Source organism: Ambystoma mexicanum, chromosome 2p (genome assembly GCF_040938575.1).
Source record: "Ambystoma mexicanum isolate Mex_15411 chromosome 2p, UKY_AmexF1_1, whole genome shotgun sequence".
In the NCBI taxonomy this organism is placed as follows: Eukaryota; Metazoa; Chordata; class Amphibia; order Caudata; family Ambystomatidae; genus Ambystoma; species Ambystoma mexicanum.
Window position 1 is genome coordinate 1,211,114,466 of NC_090923.1, and position 21,315 is coordinate 1,211,135,780.

The 21,315-nt window shown below is 44.7% G+C and overlaps 1 protein-coding gene across 1 annotated transcript in view; it reads left to right on the forward strand.

The window, feature by feature from the left end:
* GDI1 (GDP dissociation inhibitor 1) overlaps nucleotides 1-21,315 on the forward strand; it is a 268,309-nt gene that overhangs the window by 78,068 nt on the left and 168,926 nt on the right. Inside the window, exon 2 of the mRNA XM_069645471.1 lies at nucleotides 5,999-6,106. Coding sequence (XP_069501572.1) covers nucleotides 5,999-6,106 — 108 coding nt within the window. The remainder of the gene's footprint in view (nucleotides 1-5,998; nucleotides 6,107-21,315) is intronic.

Genomic DNA, 21,315 nt, shown 5'->3' on the forward strand with positions numbered 1-21,315 from the left:
GCACAAGTTGGCACATGGACAATGGCAAACAAACTAAAATACAACCCTAGCAAAACCGAGCTGATGCTCAGTAATCCTACAGGTTCTAACTTCACCACAATCCTGGGGTCTGATGAGATGGGATCCTGCCCAAGCCCGTCAACCATTGTAACAAATCTTGGAACGAAAATGGACAGCACCCTCACTCTTGATCCACAGGTCAAAGCCATTGTGTGAGGAAACCTGAGGGTATTCTCCCAAGTAGACCTCAGGAATCCCTTATTCAGGAAGCCAGGGGAGGGCTGGGGGTGGATGAGCGAGGGAGGATCACTTGGGTAGGGGAGCCCAAGGTTATGCTCGGGGGGGGGAATGCCCCAGGTGAGACGCAGTACTACACTGCAGAAGGAGAAGAGGACAAAGTCCCTGAGATTTTCTTTGGTTATTCCAAATCTACCCCCCCCCCCTCCTTCCAATAAATCTCCCTTATCCAAAACCAACAAACCATCCACCTATGGTAAACCCTTTAAGAACCCATACCCCAGCGCTGTGGGAAACTACATCTCCCAGGATCCATGTCTTTCTGTTACGTACCCAAATACTCCCAGCCTTCTCCTTCATGTCCCTATAAATATTCTTTCCCGAACATCCAATCTACCTTGGCAAAACACTACTGTTCCCACAATCCTCTCTGTTCAGTTCACAATCCCGGCTATCCCTGTTTGTTCCATAAATCCTACCAATCCCATCCCTCTGTCATTTTATGAACACCCAGTCGAATATGACTGATAACTACAGCTCCCACAAACCTTACAAAAACCATCCTTCCAAGATCACTACAAACCCCTCTAGTACGAGGGTTACAATCCCATACAACACCTTTTTCCCATCCTCTTTTTTTTTAAAAAAACCGGACTAATGTTAAAACTGTTTACCTGACATGTCCCAATACAAGGGTCAGGCAAAGTCAGGCAATTGACCAGACTCGCACACACCTGACGGCCCTTTCCCATCCCCATAGGGATAAAGGGTGGAGCAAGAGAGCACAAGACAAGTAAGGCAGACCGCACAACATGAAAGCTAACTTAGCACGGCAGTTCAAGAGAAGGAGAAAGACGACGCGAGTCGAGCATATACCAAGGGGAGTGACCGTGCCCTTATCGACAGAGACCCGTGAAGCCTCAAGAAAAGGAATTGTGACACTTTGAACAATAGCCGGCATGTATTGCATGTGTTGCAGCAGATGTCAACGGTACCCGGGAGCCTCCGCTGCTGACAGCAAAGCCGAGGAGAGACACATGACCCAATGGTAACGGCCTTGACTCCAAAGACAAGAAAGCAAAGCAGTTCATCACAGCCGGTGAGTCACGGGAGAGCTGATAAAGAAACAACCTGTGTTGAATGAAAGTAGCAAGCAGATAATAGAACTTTGAATGAACAAAGAACTATTGATATAAGGAAAGGGGAAAGCCAAAATAGCAGAATTGAACACCACGTGGCTGTTCACTTGAGAAACGCTAGGCGATTACCCTGCTGGTGAACTACAGTAACCAGAAGGCCTTAGCAAAAGGCGGAAGGGGGTTAAAGTGGCCATATGGGGGTCTTGTCAAATCCTCTGTACAGTCGAAAGTCTTTGACCGGAAGATGCTTGGGAAACTAAGGGAAACAAATCCTGCATGGTATGAAGAGTGCACTAACAGTGCGTTGAAAAGGTTGGCAAGAGTGAACCCGTCGGAGGGAAGCTAACAAGTGGGGATGAAATCTAAAGTCCCATGAACATTGTGTAGACAAGAGAGAACCCGGCAGAGGGAAGCCCACAGTGCATTGTTTGAAAAGACATTAAGAATCGTGAGTGTAAGAGTCTAAAGCTTTATGAACAGTAGGTTGACAAGAGTGAACCCAGAAGAGGGATGCTAATGAGAAATGGTGATGTCTAAAGTCCTGTGGTGAATTGACTGTAACAGTGGGCAAAAGTGAACCTGGAAGAGGGAAGACGACAACGAGGGGCAAAGTCAGAAAACCTGAACTGGTTAAACCATTGAGATTGGTGAAAGCGAGAAGTATTGCAAGACAAGGAGAAAGGAAGAAACCTGGGATCCGAGCCCGGCCGAGGGAGAGATCCAGGGGTGGAAAATCATCACCTTAACTACCATATGAAAAGAACTTATTTCATTGAGCTGTCTAGTATGACTCTGAGAGGTCTGCACCCAGAAGAGGGGGACACAGGGGTGAAGCCGTCACCCAAAGCCATACGAGGAACAGAACATTTGTGTTTGTTTGTTTGTTTGAAACTATCAGGACCTCGAAGGCAAGAGACTTTATATTTGAAAAGAGTCCTTAACCATCGAATAACCTGATAGCTCGAGCGGAACTGTTGGCTCGTGCTGGGAAAGCTTGAGAGTGTGCTCTGCTCAGGAGACCCACCTTTTCCCCTGCTGAAAACGTGGGGAAGGGCGACCCCTGGCAATGGGATCCTGACATATTTGTGAACACTTCTTTCTTTATTGAAAACCCTATCCCATACTCTTTCTGTAATTAGTTGTAAGGATTTGGCAATAGTGTGTGTTTTTTTTTAATTTTTATTTTTTATTTTTTTATTTAGTATGGGCCTTTTTACTTTGACTAGATGCCATGAGGACAGCCTTATTTTTCGTTTGATGGTTGACGCTTGCTCTCATCTTAGATTTAGGTTTAGGTTAGGCCTTTTTCCACCCTACATTGACAGTTGAATAAACACCCTTGAACTGTGATCACTTGTGTCTGTCTTTACTGTTGCCACCATGAGTTCCTTACAATTGTCAGAAGCTGTTCCGCCCAGCTGTGCTTGGTACGCCACATTTTACCTTACTTAACATTCACCCACTGGGCCATGGTCATAATTTCTCTACTACTATCCAAAGTAGACTATGCCAACAGCCTCTATCGGACTCCTAGATAACCTAATGAGGAAACGTCGAAGAGTTCAATCTGCAGCGACAAGACTACTTCTCAAAACAAAGTGATTTGTGCATATCACACCAGAATTACGTACTCTCCACTGGCTATCCATCAACAAAAAGGGTTAATTTCAAAATCTTGTGCTTCACCCATCGTTCATCCCACGGAGGAAGGCCCTTCCTCCTTCAGAAGTAGTTTTCCACACTACGCTCCTTCCAGAACACTTAAGTCCATCAATGCTGCACTAGTAGTAGTCCCCAACATCAATACGAAATAGAAAGGAGGATCCTCTTTTTCAGTTCTGGCCACAAAACTGTGGAACACCCTACCGAAACCCCTCTGCCTGGAGGAGAACCACCTGAAGACTTGGCTTTTCCACCAACCACTTTGAAAGAAAAGAAAAATAATAGCAACTGACTAAAAACTGTGCATCAGAAACTTGGGCTAATTTACGGAAATCATTTTTCAAAACTCTTGGCACTACCATCTGCCGAAAACCAAGCTCACTCAAACTACTCCTGCGTGGCAATGGTCCACACATTTAATCTCAGAGCAATCTACCACCAAGAGCCAGGAAGTGACAACATCCTGAACCATACTCTTCACACCCCTCAACACTCAACTGACTCCGGCACTACTGAAATCTTGCATTCTTACACCTCCCACACTCCTACAGGCGACCTCCTTTTGCACTCCACAATCTGCGGGCTGCCCATCTGGCTACAGCGGGTACCAAACACAAACCTAGATATTTTAATTTCAATACACAGGTAACGGGTACTTCCGACAATCGTCTGTCAACACCAAATGTTTCTACATCTTCCTTCCCGCTATCCGACAACACACCCTGGCCTCCTTTCTTACAGAGCCTTGCGCAGCGGGGCACTGTACAAGACCACTTTACATTAAATTACATTTTAGGATTCTGGGTCCCTTTCCCAGCTGAGCTGGCAACTCTAGGATTCTACAGGATCCATCCTTTGTTAGCCAGTAGTCCACCCGGAGGAGGGTATCTTAGTCTGTTGGTCCGTCCAAGCAGCACAGATTTATCAAGAGATAGTAACGGAGATCTGGAATGTCACAAATGGAATGTCACCAATGAATGGCGTGTGCTTGTGAAGGGGAGGCCCCAGAGGGAATGAGAAGACACACCTAGCACATTCAAGCGACATGCTGTGCTAGTTGAGTAAGACCCATGAAGGCACAGATGGCCTGCTACAATAGGCAGAGAATAATGCCACACCCTGCACCTTCTCTGACATGATCTGGACACTGATTCTTGTTTTGATCCTCCCCCCCCAGATAAATGACAGCCTAATTTGTAAACCACATTGTGGTAATTCGTATTTGTTTTGTATTTGAACAGGAGGAAATAATTTCAACATTAAACAATGTACATAGTATCCATAAATAGGAGGGCGTACGCATTCCCAGGACACGCTGCCTTTACAAACAAAAACAAAAAAGGCATCCTAATAATGAGGGAATTTGACTAGAAGACGTAGTGGTAACCTTGGAACATGCATCATGGACATGACCTGGAGAGCAGGACATAATTCATAGAAGAATACATAAGAGCAGGTTACATTTGAGCGATCTTTATTTATGTGGGCACACAGCATAGATTAGGAGGTCCAGTGGAGTGTGTAAATGAGCTGGTGTTAGAACCTACTGGTGTCTTAAGGAGACCCTATCAATCTCGTTTTAAAGAGTTACACTGATGAGATTGTTATGATGTCAGGGTAAAGTGCACTCCAATCCAGAGAGGCATAAGCGGGAGGAGGCCCAAGGGCACAGTTATTAATGAATGTCAAGAAACGGAGTTTATGGGTAGGCGAGTAAAGGGATGCAATCCGCAAGGTACTGGGCTGGAAGGCCGACCGTGCATGTTTTTAAAGAAAAGGAGTAGGAATTTAAAGAGGGCTATTTTGACATTGTCCTGTCAAAGCAGAGGTGGCGGAGAATGTGGGTAGGTTGAAAAGTGTTGCAAAATTGAGTTTTGTTGAGGTGCATAAGAGGGGAGTGGAAGATATAAAAGTAGGCAAGCAGAGCAGTCATGCTTGGAAAACATAAGCATAGAGAGAAGGGGGGTTTGTAGAGTGAGTGAAATGGCAGTCTGGCACATTAACAATGGCTGGCTATTCTTGCTGGCATTGGTCTGTAGTCAAAATGGGAATGGGCTGTGGGTACAGTATGATCATAAAGCAGACCTCTTCTTGCTGGCATTGGCCTAGGAGCATAGTGATGATGACCCGATACATCTATAAATAGGTGAATAATCAAAGTAAAAATGTGCAATAGTGTGTCCAAGTTGGACATTTAATTTGTTGGAATTGTCTTGGCAAAACCACCGGAGGGTGAAACGCATGCACCAGTTGGTTTTTGTCAGCAATTGTACAGCTTGTAAAAACTTTGCATTATAGATGGTTTTAAATGACAAATACATTAACATTTATATTAACTGTTCTTTGCATTCAATTTATGTCTCTGAGCATCTTAACCTAATTAAATTGTTGCATCATACAATTTGAATAGCTGTCAGCTGATTAACAGCCTTCCCATTAGGTCGTTCCAGCGAGTCAGTGGACTTCGGGTCGCACACTGCATGTCGCTGTATTGTTCACATTATGACAGCATGTTATGGCTTGCTTTAAGCCTTTTAGATGGCCTGAATACTCATTTGTGCATGCTAATGATCAGTAAACCAGCCCTTTCTTGCTGCCATAAAGTCAATAATAGAGTGAGATTTGCAAGCCGTGCTCACGGGTGTTATGGTACTGACATCATTGCAACATCAGAACATTTTTTATAGGATCAGGCCATGGCTGATAGTTTTTTTCTGTCACTGAAGCCGACTATGATATCCTTTGGCTCTTGTTCACCCCTCTTTGTTTTTTGATCCCAGTTAATTCCTTTACTGCCTTTCATGCATTAGCAGGACAGGTAAATTATAAAAAGATAGATCTTCTGCTTCGCATTCCTGGCTATCAGCTAAGGGCATTAATACTTGGGTCTCCACCCACTTGACACATGCCACCACCCTTCACTTTGCTTAACTAGTTCTGTGCTCTTTTTGTCTCCTTAGGAATGCATCCTTTCTGGCATAATGTCTGTGAATGGGAAGAAGGTCCTTCACATGGACCGGAATCCCTACTATGGCGGAGAGAGCTCATCCATCACACCTTTGGAAGAGGTAAGAGGGCAGCTTGTGGGGGAATGGCACAGAAGAGTGCACTGCTTCAGACTTGATAGTTTAAAAGCATTCTGTGTTGTACAGTGAGTGCAATCATAATTTGACTATTGAACCTTGTCCTTTGATTTTGCACTTTCATTGAATTTACTAAACCTGCTACTCCTGCATCCATTTGAGTCTCCGCTTGCCTGCAGCTAAGTCTGAATTTGACTCCTTTTTAAAGTCCATAGAAGAGGTGCTTGGTACAGCTATTGCTATGGACAGCTCCGCTTCTAAAATATAGATTCTGCTGCCACCTGCAAATCCTTAATTTGGTATTCCCTATAGTAGAACACATTCTTCTTTTTATTTTCTCAGCATCATCTGCTACAGATAATCTCTAGTAGTATGCCTGCACTGATTGTCATCTTGACCTCTTCTGACCTCACCTTTGCAGTCCTTTTGCTCTGTCGTTTTGGGATTCATTTTACGTCGCACATGCATTGTTCTTGAGACCCTTAACTATACCGTGGTTATGCCATTAAAGACCGCAACCCAGTCAATGATTTCAGAACTGTTGTCTAGTTATTGATCCTCTCCCACCCAGGAGGACTTACCACCTTGCAGGGACATGTATAGCCCAACCCCACCTAGGCACACCTGAAAAACTGCCAACACCTCACAGCACAAGTTCACTGGAGCGAATTCGCCACTTTCACCATCAGGGAATTGCCCTGGCCACCCCTTCACACCTCCCTACCTTGCCAAAACAACATATCACGTTAGAAAGCCACTGCATCACCAGGAGCAACAACCTCACAAGCAAGAAACCTAGAAGTGCGAGGAAGAGAAACTTGCTTGATCCTGCGAGTCATCCAGGCTCTGGAATAAATTACCTTCTTGAAGTATTAGGCTGTTGCCCTGCCCCCTTTACTGCAATTCACAAATGAACTAACAAAACTACTTTTTAAAGAAAACATAGTCCAATACTTATTGCTATATCCCTGGTAGGCCTCCTCCCTTAATTACTTCCTACTCTGCCTGCCTTTAACTCTGTACCCCAGCATCTGTATAAATAACTGTATAAATGTCCCAGGAGGATAGCTCAGTGGCAACGTGCTCGCCTTGGAAACAAGACGACACGGAGCAACAAAGGTTCGATTCTCCGGGCCCGCGCTTAGATACCTCTCGGTATTAAGCACGTTATAAATACAAAACTAAGACATATTCCTGAAACAGCGCCTCGATGCCCCCGGGCTGTGTGAGCGCTTTAAATATGCAAAATAAATAAAATAAATAATTCTCAGTTGCTAGCAAGATGTATCCCATGCATACATTTTTATCTGTTTTATCTTTGTCCAGTGAATAGCTTGCATGCTTCCCTTGTTATGTACATATTCTACCTATGTTTCGTGACAAATTTGTGGATGTCATCCCTTCTCCCCTAGGGGGAGACCTTTCCCACTGGCCCAGGGCGGTGCATCCACAGAGCAATAGTCCCCCTGGGGGTCGTGTCAGGGGGGAGGATCTCATGGGAATGGAAGCCCCTTGTGGGATTAGGGATGACCATCTCCTAAGAACGTGGTATCCCCTTCTTATAACCCTAAAAACAACCCCTTCCCTTATAGGCTCTTGAGTTATTGTCAATTTACCGTTCCCCTAGAATGTACTGGGACAAGGAGGAAAAGGAATGACCTAAGTGGAGAAACCCTTTCCCAGTACTGAGATGAAGAAGTTCCACAGTGACTCACAAGGGAGCCATAAGATCATTACTGTGATGAGGGAGAAGTGCAGAAGCCTGAAGATTACCTATGGGAACCATATTGAACAGTCTAGTGGTTACCGATTTTCTGTTGGTCCAGCAGTAGTAGAAATAGAGTAGGGAATCCAGGAAGTGTCAAACCCTCCCTGGAGGAGCCTGGAAGAGGGACTCTGTGCTGCCAGAGAGGGGGTTGTGGACCAGTTTTCCTATCTGCGAGACAGCAAACCTTTGGATGCTAACAAAGGGCCCAGCTCTTCTGGAGGAACCCCAAAAGAGTTTTCTCCAGAAGGAATGAAAGGCCAACAAGCCTTCGGGCTTGGCGGGCAGAGGAGGCTGAAAGGACCAGACACTGTCGCAAGAGAGGAGGAAAGACAGCCATCCTTCCTGGTTGCGGAGTCGCCAATATGGAAGAGCGAGAAAGCCCAGGATGAAGCTGCCACAGGAGAAACTGAACCAGAAGAAAGAAGGGGCATACGGCGAAGTCATCGCCGACCCGAGAGAGCACCCGAACGCTACCGAAGCCTAACAGCGGAGCACCATAACTCCGAACACGCGAACCACACAAACAGGTACGCGGGCAGACCGAGTGCTAGAACACGAGATAAAAGGGCCTGGGAATACGAAAGATTGAAATAAATACTTGTATGCTTGGCAGGAGGGTAAACCAAGCAGACACAAGACATTATTGTGAGTCTTGGAGCCGCACCCATATGAGAGTCGGAGAACAAGAGGGCCTCGAACCCTGAGAGAAATGGAGGCAGCACAGAAGGAAACATTGGCAGGAGAGTAAACCAAGGTATTGCCAGTCTGGGCTCTGCACCCACATGAGAACCAAAGAATAAGAGAGTCTGGGACATGAAAGCAAAAGAAACCAATAAGAAGAAAATATACACTTGGCAGGAGAATGCACCTAGCTTGTATAATACAGCATTGCGAGTCTGGGACTCATACCCATATGATAATCCAAGAACGCACTGAAGTTCATTCAAGAAGGCATGGGGTCTGGGACCCGAGAAGATAAAGGAAAGGACATAAGGAGCAGACCAGCTCCTAAAGTAAAACTAGAAGGAATCCAGGGGAAAGGAGCTAACCCCCTGAGCATTGGACTTATACATTGTGGGAAAGGAACTTTTATTATATTAAAATTGGGAACTTTTCTGTTGGCAAGAACTGTCATTATCACGTTAGGTTCTGGAAAGATCGTCTTTGCACATTAGATTTCAAGTTATTAGTGTCATGGTCAGAAGCATGGTTTTTGGACACGACAGTGACTGACTATTTGTTTGACATCCTGACAGTTTCCATAGACTTATGAGGCAGGGAAACCCCTGTTAACTTTGGAGACAGAGAGGCAGTTTTCCAACCCTTTTACTGATTAATACAAGTTTATAACCACAACTATGTGACCTTTGTGTCGGAGCCTTACATCTGCAACCTTGCAGTGTGTAAAACCTAGATCATGTTCTGCCTCTATGGTGGCCAAACAACTGTCAACATTGCCTCAAAATTTCAGCTGTAAATCAATGGAAGTGAGACAACTCGCTTAGGCTTAAAGCAGCCCTTACAAATTCAAATAGGAAAACTTGACCCCTGGTCCACTCCAGTGGAAGTAGAGTGAACATTTTGTTTTCGGTTTAACAGCTATAGGACATGAATTCCCAAGGAAGGTATTGTAGGAAAAATCGTACTTTGTTGACTTGACTGGTTTTGTCTATCCTAAAATGTTTCCAATTGCGCCGCTACAATGCCCATGGTTTTTTTTTTTTTTTATTTTTTTAAGGATGCTAACATTCTTAATTCGTAAATTGCCAAAGGTGCCCGCACAAGTTCCCATCTTGATTTACTTGAAAAATATAGCAAGCTGAAAAAATCCTATGTTTTAATTTTTTAATGTTATAGGAAAGTGTCATTTTTATTTGTATCCATAGTTTAATCACAGAATTGTGCACATTTCGAAAGTCATGCACCTTTAGATAGCTCACTGAGAGTTATTTAAAAAAAAACAGAATTTGCACTTGTGTTGTGGGGTAATTTTGTGTTATTTCCGTCACTTTCAAGGCCGTGAGTAAAACTAAACAGTAAAACAAGGTTTCATCGACCTTTACTCTTCTGTTTTACACTCAGCTTTGAGATATTTTAAACACTGCCTGCAAATACACTTTGCAGGCAGTGTTTTATAATGGATTCCAATGCAATCTCCCTACTCGCTAGAAGGTGCCAATGTGAGGCGCATTCTATTGGAATTCATTAGTTTATGCCTGCATGAAAATCCCATGCAGTTATAAAATGAACTGCTCTTCTGAGATGGAGGAGGAAAGCAAAGCAGAGACGCTATCTCCGCTTTGCTGCCCTCCTATGCCTCAGGATGCCAGGAAAATAAGCTGGAGTGGAAAATGAAAGCGTAAAAGCAGTTTATATATTAGGGTTTGGTACAATTAGAATATATCTTACACTCCATAGCAGTACTCTGGAGGGAAAAGAAAATAATATTGTGTGGCAGGCTATGCCCAGGTCATCCCGGAACTTTGGGTTTGCATCATAGTACGTGAGCTCTTCCTCAAGTAGTGCAATGGTGCTCAGTGTGCAGAATATATGGATAAAGGAAACCCTGTGTCACACAGATGCCAGGAACTGGATCAGGCTTGTGCTGTCATCCCTTAATGTGGGCGCCTGGTTTGAGAGCTGAGGGTTTGTTGTTGAAGGTGGAAGACCAAACTCTCCTACTAGGATGAACACCCTGGTTAACATGTGTCATTGTTGGGCAACACCGTGAGTAGAACCAGGTAAAGTGAGCCAACAGATCAATCGCCAATTCTATAGGGCGTAGGTCGAAATAAATGAACGGCTGTAAGGGAGAGTTAACAAAAAGATACCCACTTGTTCTCTTTATTGAAAACATCATGAATGAGCACTGCTGATTGCATTTTTCACGCACACCACCTCTGCGAAACTGTACCAATTTCACATGCAATCATTGGATAAAAAAAAAGGAAAATATTTCGTCTATGCTGAAGTTTTGATCTTGTTTGAATAATCCTCAATAATGTTGATCATTGTGTGAAAATCGTTAGAGGAGTGTGCACCGGGTTCAGTGACCCTGATCATTTGTCTGTGTCATTATTAACCCACCTGGGTAGAGCAGGGTTTAGCCGGGAGCCCTTATATTTAATAGCCTCACTGTAGCAGACAAAGCATTGTAAAATAACAGATGGACAGACATCTGACCCTTCTCTCCTTGCCAGCCCTGTTTTGTCACACATCCACCTTTGGCTTTCACATAATCTAATGAGCACTTGTTGCATAGGGAGTTTAGGTTATACCTTCTTGCAATAGAAGTTAGGCACCACCCTGTCTCACTGTGCGATAAAATAAAGTCTAGCACATGACGTGGAACACACTCATCTTTTTGACAGCAAGGTGCCAGACCTTTTGAATTTGACCACTCCATTCCCTTACCTTCTGTTACCAATATTTACCTTCATGCACAGTCTGTCATTGACATACCCACTTTTGGCTCAGGCTTGACACCTAAAGAATGAACATTCCGGAGTTTGACCTTTGGTACAATTGTAGAAGTGCCCACCAAAACTTCCAGGATGGCCTGAGCACACATTCGAGCCCCACATGCATCCAACATTATATTGTGTACTAACTTCTCATTCTCCAAAGGTGCTTTGTAAATACAAGCCAACTATCGCATCACTTTCAGACATCCCCAACGCCTCCCATTTGCAGAACCACGGTCCATCTAACAGGACTGACACTCGCCCATGCTATCACAAAACATCGTTCCCCACCCCCACTGCATCCTTCCATCCCTGTTTTTGTAGCGTTTATTTTACGCTTTGATAGTCTTTCATCTTCCCCTTGCCCATTTTCTTCCTTCCATTAGTCTACGGTCTAGATAGCACTGTTTGGAGTTTGCAGGGGGTCGGGGGGAGGCATTATGCCACTCGACGGACAAGCCTAGCTGCTGTCATACTACTAAGGTCATTTGGCGCAGTATAAAAGCATGTTAACCTAACACATCAAAATGTTTCAGTTCAAAATGGTCATCTTTGTTTGTCACCCGCAAGCAGTCTGATGCAAGAACTCCCATTCTGTGTTACATACCCACAGGCTACTCTGACCATGGATTCCCTAGTATATGGATGGGGTGCAACCATTCATCAGCTAGAGATTCACAGCATCTTTTCGGTAGATCGAGTTCAAGGCTAATTTTCTGTCCATCCAAGCTTTCACTCTGCTCATTATAGAAAAGGATTTGTGGACCTAAGTAGATAACCATGGGTAAACAAGTAAGGCAGTTCACTTTACAGTGGAAATGATATTCTGGGCCTTTGACAGAGACCTTTCTGTCTGTCAGCAGGGGTGCAAAACCTGCGCCTTCACACATATGGAAGTGGTGGATGATTTTCTGATATTGGGACCAGCCCCACTTATATTGGTCTGCCTGTAGTGAATGCGAAGTGAAGGATGCTGAGTGGTAGAAGGGTGTTTGTGTGGGAGTGGGCGGAGGAGTATGGGAGTGGGCGGAGGAGTGTGGGAGGGGAATGGGAGGAGTGTTTACATCAAAGGGTGGAGGCGAGGAGTGAAACTTCAGAGGGATGAAGGATTGGAAGGAGGACGAAGTGGAGGGAGTGGTCGTAAGAGTAGAGGAATAGAGGTGAGTGTACGTGATTGAGCTAGCCTGATAAAACTGGAGCAAGTACAAAGCACAACCCAAGCTCTCCTTAGGTTTAGCCCCGGAAAGAGGTAAGACAGCCTTCATTTAGGGAAACCATCTGTAGTATAAGTGAAGATCTTAGACTGTAGGGGTTAACAATCACTAAAACTAACCCAGGGTTACGGACGCCTGGGTTAGTGAGGAGGTTTGTGGGCAGACTAGAGCGAGAGAGGGACCACTGCAGGCCCCCAAATAATAATAAAACCCTTGAACTGTCTGAAAGATTCATGTATTTTCTGTGACCTATGTGAATGGACATTGAAGCAGGTGGCGGAGGGGAAACCTTTGGTACATCACATATGGCCAGTGATATAATATACAACATGTACACTTTTATAAACTGTAGTGTGACGGGACTGGGGATTGAGGGGGGAGGATGATGCTATTGTTGTTTTAGGATCTCCCCCCAGAGATCGGAGAGGCCTTTAGAGAAATCTTAAAGGCCTATGCATTGGTTGTTCTTGATTTCAGGGAGAGTGCCACTGTAATAGAGCGCCGGGTGTAAAGCGGCAGAAGCTGGAGGCAGTGCAGACTGGATGCTGAACAGGGGGGTTAAGCAGGGTATGGCGGTGAGTGCTGGGAGATGAGAAAATGAATTTAAAGACCAGAAGAAGACATTTAGGAGTGAGTGATGCTGCATGGTAAACCTTCCTACATGGATGTGATAAGTGGGTGAGGGAAGTTAAAGAGGGATGGTTTCATAGTTTAGTACATTATTACAAGAAGCAAATAAATAGAAGGAAAGCCCCATGAGGAGGCTGCAGCAGCTGTCAAGGTTGCTGGCGACAAGGGTGGAAATCAGGGTGTCAGTGGAGCGGAGTAGAAGGTGAGATGTGGGACATATTCAGTGTTTTTATTTTCAGGAGTTTAATTGTGACCACCATGCCATTCGATGTAAAGCGCAGGTGGAGCTTCAGTTCACTGTAAAAGAAGAGCCAAAGGTTGTTGGCCTTCGTGGATGGGGTGAGATCACCAAGGTGAAAGAATGAGGAGAATGGGTGGGGCATTGGATGCTGGTAGCAAGTTGGGAATCTGCCAGAAGCAGAGAGTAGGTGAAAGAGGAGGAAGGGGAAGCAGGTAAAGAGTGTCAGTTCATTCATTGTCAGTGGTGAATAAGGTTGGCAAACGTCTAGGATTGGTGAGTGGCACAGATGATATGTGCTAGTTCAGTGGGGGTGCTGGGAGGGAATGATGAGGGGGATGATGGGTTTGGGGGTCTAGAATGAGCCAGGGAAAGGAGAACATTCAGTGTCTTTATTTTGCAAATGTTTGAGACGCAGCAAAATACTCAGCTGAGTGAGAAGCAGAGAAGGCTCTGGCATGACTGTGGCCAGCTTGCCCTTAGGTTAGATGATAGTTTACGAGGATAGAAGTGGCCAGACAAGTTGAGTTTGGCATTGTTTGATTTTCCAGATCCAGTAAAAAAGTTGCTAAAAAATTGTAGTTTTTACAAAATTCGTGGCAAAAAGGACGTGGTGTGACCCAGTAAAAGTGTCTTCATTATACCGCACAACGGGAGCAGAGGTTGCAGGGGTGTACCCCGCTCCCCTTTAACGGTATAAGGGGTCCTGGAGTATCCATTACATGGATTGTGGAGACCACACCACAGCCTTTTTTCTGCAATATTCTGTAAAAACGTCCGTTTTGCTGGCGAGATTTTCACATGGAACCATTCCAAGGGAGTCATGAGGGCCAGAAGGATTTCTTTGTAGGTGCCAAGGAGAGGATGGCAGGGGGACTTGCTTCAGGAAGTTAGCAGTAGCCAAGTGGTCTTCGTAAATTGTCTGATCCAAAGGGAGATCCAAGATTGGGGCCATGAGGCAGTGAAAAAGGAAGAGGCAAGTGCAGAGACAAAGTCTGAGAAGGCATGCTCGATAGAGATGGTGAGGGGTTGAAGAGCCACCTAGCTTTGCTGCTGGATGAATTGATGCAAAGAAATAACCTAAGGGATGCATACCATTTTATACCAGAGGTCTCCGGCCTTCCCTTCACAGTAATCGTCTAACTACCTATACAAGATATGAATTGTAAGGATAAAAAGCAGTTTGCGTTTTCACCAAAAAAATATTAGTGGCAGCAAGCAACAAATAATGAAGCCTCAAACATATACTCCTATCTCTATAGTTGGCTCATCACTGATATATTGTGCAAAACCAAAGAACAATAAATAAGATTGAACAGGTACTGCATTAACTAGGAATCTTAAGAAACCATACACAATATATATATATTTAGGAAATAGGCTGATGGAGTGAAAACACATTCTAAGTTGGCAATGCACTCTTCCACTGCACCCCTGACCCTACTCCCTAAATGAAAGCATAATGTAATTTCAGAAAAGAATCCCCCGTTACTAGACATGCCAGTCTTCAACAATGTGAACTGTAACACAACTGTTGTGAATGATGGTGTCCTGCAGTCATTTGGTTACTAGTGCTTGTTTACAGATGAGCACATCTCAGGAGTATCTCAAAATCCAATGGCCTCAGGCCGGGGAGAATGGGAAGATGTCGTTTTTGTTTACAGCAAGCCTACAAGAAGCATTGCCATGGTGGAATCCTGAGAACTGAGGAAAGGGAAGGCCCATCAGAGACCAGTTTCTAGAGCTCACCATGGCAACTGAAGCATCCATTTTACTGTGTGGAGCCCACTCTCACAGAATCGAGGTTCTAAAAAGGTGAAGCTAGAGTGACGGCATGATTTACATTTATGGGTAGGCGTTACAAAATACGGGGTTAGGTGAAAGACCTTTGCACCATTAGGTATGCTACTCCTGCATTACCCATCATGAGTAATGCATCCACAAGACGGATGCACACTCTTCCTTCTTTTACTAAAGGTGGTATTATATCTTTTACCAATTGATAGTAGTTTGATGCTATCGACCAGCCTAAATTCGTAGCTGCTGCAGCTTGCTTTATCCCTATAATCTCTTATATCCCCTGACCCCCACTTTTGAATGCCTGTCTGCCACACCCCATATCTTACCACCTACAGGCCACAACAAATCCTCTTCACAGATCTTTTCAACCTTTTGTTTTTGTCCTCCATCACAAAGACTAGCATGCACCATTGAGAGTTCAACACCCCATCCCCCAAACACATGACAGCCTGCCCAACGTCGCCTTCTCTCTCAACCTCACTTTACACCTCAGTTCACCTGCCCATTCCAAAGCAAATACCTTGGACGTTGGTATTTCAGCTCCCCCCACTCTATCCTGCCTTTTTATTCACCCTTCTAAACTGGACTAACTACCACAAAATGGCCTTCCACATCAACCCACCTCAACCACTAATAACTATCCGCCTATACCATCATACATGACCACAAGATCATATAAAACCTTCCCCAAAGCCTTTCTGGAAGAGTCACTCTTCTCTGATACACCAGACCGCATCACCCTTACATACTCTTTAGTCAACAATCTTGACACAAAATGCCATGCATTCACTGTCCTCTTCAACCCTTGGAAGAGTGAGTCGAAATGAATTGGTACCCTTTGCACTCGGCCTCAACGTCAATATACAGAACATCAGAAAGCAAATAAATCGGGCACCTTCTCAAGACAGAAACACAATGAAGAAAGCCCTCCGCTTGTGTTGCAACTTTGGCCATACTAGGACACCAATGCCGTTTTATAACAAAAAAATTGCACATCATCTGTTTTGAACTCTGTCATATGCTCTATATTCTAGCACACAAAGGTGGGCATACCATAGACTTGCATGTGCAGTTCCCTGTATAGTCAATCAGTACAATTCAGATATTTTTCATTAGCATGACTAGTTGAATTAGTATGCGTGACAAGGATTCTTCTAAAATAGAGGGGACTTTAGCGAGAAATAAGGTATCCCACCCCTTGCACAATCCAATTCATGCATACCTACCTAACAGGCATGTGTACATAGTCTTTTCTATAGTGTAGCTTATCGTTATTTTATTAAAGGAAAGAGTTGTACTATCCTGGCTCATTGTGGAGGTAGTCTTTCTATAATTTTAATTATAAGCCTTATTGCTTAGAGACCTAAAACACAAGTCCTTCATTTGTAACTGTTGCACAATGTGCATAGTCTTTCTATATCACACAGATGATGGTGCTACTGAATTTAACTCCGGCAGGGCCCCAAAAGGGCCTTTTATATGCAAAGTACTATTTTGGTATGCACAGATTGAAATTAAATTTGCTGAAAACAAAAATGATGTTCCTGGGGAAAAGTGGTATGGTTGGTATTTGAATAACTTGAAAATGGACACGGTGGAAGAGGTGGTGGATTTGTACTAAAATTTGGGATTACTTTTTTCCAATAATGACAGTTTGGTAAAACAAATAAAGAAAACTACCAAAAGTGCTTCCTTGAGTCTAGGTGGTCTTGTAAGATTTTATCATAAGTGTGGGGTCCGCAGATTGGATAAGTGCCTGGAGGTATTTGGGGTTAAGGTCCCTTCTATGACTTTATACGGACATGAGATATGGGACTCTTCGAATTGACCTCCTCTGATGGTGGTTCAAAATAAATGTTTGCGCCGAATAACAGGGTTCCCCCAGGCACACCTGGAAGTGCCCTATTACTTGGTCCAATCTTGGTTTCTGGTGCAATTAAGGTTCATGACATATTTTTTTGAAAGCCCATTTCTGCTGTTTGAACACTAAAACTATGGTTCCCTTGCTGAAGGTACATTTCTCTAGTATGGGAAGGGCTGTAAACCTACGGGAAATTGGGGTGTTGGCGGGTGGACACTATCAAGTTTGATTCATTGAACCAGCTTTAAGGAAATGGCTTGCAGTTTTGCCCCTGATATCACTTCTGATCAATGTTTGTAATATTGCTGCATTTTCTTTGTATGCAAATAGGGGTTGTGCCATATTTGTTTCATGTGTATTCATTGCATGCCAGTGTTTGTGGACCTTGTTCTCAATTTTGTTTCCCTTTGTGGAAAATGTATTCACAAAACCTAGTCTGTCTTCTTGTGGAGCTTTCTCTATTTCTTTTTCCAGCAAGGCTCCCTATTCTTTATGACTTTTACTGGATTGTTTTCATGATGTTCCGGGGTTTATCCTTTTTCACATAATCTTTGGCTTAGATGTTTAGCCTAGTGCGTATATTCCAATGTCCGGGAGCTGCTGCGTTGTATATGCGGAAACTGCCCAAATGGCAAGTTGTTCCTGAGTGCTCTAGAATGAAAATAATTGTAGTGGAACAGATAATCCTTGCTGTGGGCTTTCTGTAGAGCTTGACATGGCACATCCCGTAATTAAATTGAACACAGTTTTCCTTGAAAGCCATTCTGGTACACAACTGTATGAATGAACTCGAAGCTTCAGGAAGGAGATGGCTGCATCCTTTCAAGCGTTGTCCAAACTACAGTTCTTGTTGCAGTATGCTGCTATATAAAGCTTCAATGTCTATGCTTATGCATATGTTGTTCTGTGGGTTAAATGGCATGCCTTTTACAATCCTAATACCTTCTGTGGTGTTTTTAATGTACCACATCTTTTTTAGTCGGGATTGCTTATCTCAAGAAGAAATTGGCATGTTGAGATGGGGTAGAGGGATGATTGGATTCCAGCTAGAATTGGCATGTCGAGAGGATGGTCTAACCTTTTGTGGATCTTGGGTACTGTGTCGAAATGTGCTCTTGGATCATTAACAAGATACCCAGAAATCCATCAGCCCTGAGATCGAGTCACACCATACAAAATAAATCTTCGCCAGCACTGTAAAAGCCAACTACTACAAAATCAAATACCACTTCAAGAAATGAAACGCTGTAAAGTCCCACCCATCTAACACCTACCATACCACAAAAACCTCAATCAAGTATTCATTAGTAAAATCAACACCATACTTTACCACACAGAAATCGTATGAACAATTGCAGCACAGCTGCTAAGAGGATCCATCTCATTTGGTAGGTTCGGCTCTTGCCGGCACATTACCAGAGTGTTGCACTAATTTCCTGCATAAGGTCAGCCCTATATAATTACATCAATTAAAGTAAAAGCCTTATTTCAGGGAGGTTCAGATTTTGAGGCAAATCAAGCACTCCCCAGTTGACGACAATAGAAGACAAATCGCAACATTATGCATCCGGTTTCTGACGAGAGCATTCCATAGGCAAGTCTCTATTCAGAAAATGTGCATACCTTTTCCCTCCACTGCTGTCAATGCCTGTGTAGGTAGTGTAGGGAAGGCATGGTATCACAAGTATTGACACTGATACAATGGATACAGTTTGTAAAACCTTTATTGAAAATGTTGGGGTTGGAGAAACTCCTATTCTGCCCTATAATTAAGATGGGAATAGCCTCGACCATGAAACGATAAATAAAACGGTCCTAGTGCAGTCTGTCAAATCAAAATGGCATATGCTAACAAAAACCTAATGCCAGCCTTATCTCTTGTACAAAAAGTGTAAAAAGGAGAAAATGTATGCAAAAGGAAACGTCAGTGTTCAAATGATAATGTGGCTGAACCAGCTCTCGTCCCCATGTTAGGCCTCACGGGGTAAGGCGATCCTTGTAGGCAGGATTACACACTGTGGCTCGGCTTCCAAAACAGTACGCAGTTCAAAACCGTGGATCGAGGCCCGCCTTGCCTTCCACGTTTTAAAGTTCCTTTCTTTGACTTCCAAAATAATATTTCAACCAAAATGTTCACAAAGGTCCCTCTCTGCCGTGCTCAGATTTTTCACCACACAGTTCTCGTAGGTCCCCCTCTGCCGGTATCAGACCTCTCACGATACAGCTCACACAAAGTTGCAAGGGGATCCCTTCCACAGATGTTGAAGTCTTTTGAATGTTTGTGTGTTTTGTCACACACCACTGCAGGACCACTTCAACTTAACGTTCATTATTCACTTTCACTCTTGCTGTTTGTTCACCCTTTAGTTTCAAAGAGTGCACCTTTCACTGAGACTTTTGAATTGGCTACGTTCTTTCCCTGGACCACTCCGTTACTTAGTTTCTGATGTTTGTTAATCTGCTTAGAATCACATGCTGTGCATAGGTCCGACATCCAGTGGTCACTGCGGAGTATTGCATTTTGTTTTTCGTAGTCGAAAAGGGGACGTCGACAAGGCGTGTCTGTACACTATCCCTATAGTGACGTGCGTTGTACCCACAATCCCTCACGCGTCGAGGTCCCTCAGATTGTTTTTTTCCGCCCAGTTTCTGGTCGCCTTTCGCGGAGCTCCTAGAGAGACATTGCTATACTTACCACGGACCTCGGTCCTTTTGTCATAACTTAATATACTGATAACGATCCCTCCCCCTCGACGTTAGCTGTGAAGCTGTTTCTCCGCCGAACTGATTTTCGACGGAGAGGAAGAGCGGAGGAGATCCTTCGGCGCTGCCGAACACGTGGCCTGGCCTCGACGGCCAACTTACAGTAGGGAGAGTGGGGGTTAGAACTTGGTCTCTTCTCTTTGAGAATGTCTTTCTTTCTCCCTTTTCTTTCCCTTGGGGTTGTTATCGCCAGCTATTATTGCCTCAGCTATGGAGAGGACACCATTTAAGTTTTGCCCACGCTGCAGGGGCAAATATACTTGGAAAGATAAGCACAAGCTCTGTAATCGTTGCTTACCCCTCGATCACATAGAGAACAGCTGCGCAGCCTGCAAGCTCTTAAAACCCAGGACTCTTAAAGAACGTAGGGTTAAGAGGTGGGCGGACTACGCGATGTCGAAGTCAGTTTCCTCACCCGCTGCCGCTGTTACTGAAAGTGACGAGGAGTGCGATAACTCGACGTCCGTTACGGAAGTCATGAACCCCCAGAAGGAGCGCTCCCGCTCCTCGTCGTCCGTCCCCGGCCCCGACGGGCTCGGCTCACGCCCTGCTTATGGGGATGAACACCCCGGCGACAAGGACGCACACAAGCCCCATAAGGCTAAACACACTACCCACGGCTCTTCTTCGTCGAGAACGAAGGATCCATCAGCGCCGAAGGGGACGCAGGGCACTCCGGCGTCTACCGCAGACCGTAAAGGTCACAAGCCCCACCCGCAAACGCAGCCGCGACCAGCGATTGGGCTTCCATCTAACACGGGCGCTACCCCAAAAACATCCGACGCAACGCTCCATAGAGCGACCGTCGAGGTACAACGCGCAACGCACACAACGTCGACACCAGAGCCCTCGACGGACAAAATCGTGGCCGAGAGCCTAGCGAGAATTGTCGCCGAAGACAAACGTACGCGGACGACAAAACAAACGTCGAATACCGCATCGAAAAAACACAAAAGTAGCCAGGAACTGCCCCTTTCTCCAAAGGACGCTTCCGAACTACCTGAAGGCTTTTCAGAAGGAGACGGGAACCTCTCGTCGACGTTGTGGGAGCGTTCGAAACGATTCGAAGGCGAAAACACTAATTTCCCCCCTCTAGACTATTCAGGGGTACCCCATGAGACCCTTGAAAGACTCCATTCTTGCATGGAGAAAATGGAAAGGTTTCTAGGAAACCAAGACCCACCCACTCACAAAAGACAAAGAGAATGGCCACAGGATGACCCTAGAGTCAAGATTCCTAGGCTGGTTGACCTCACTGAGGAGGAGCAATACCTCCAAGAAGATGAGGAGTGTTTGGGTGGAGAAGAAGAGGTAGAACTTGAGGAAGAGGGGTTCGAAGAAGATCCTTGCACCACTGCTACAGGGTTTGAAGAGGATACAGCTACCTCACAGCCCTGGCATTCACCGTCAGTGCAGCCTTGGCAATCCCCATCAGTACATTCAGACCCTGATGCCT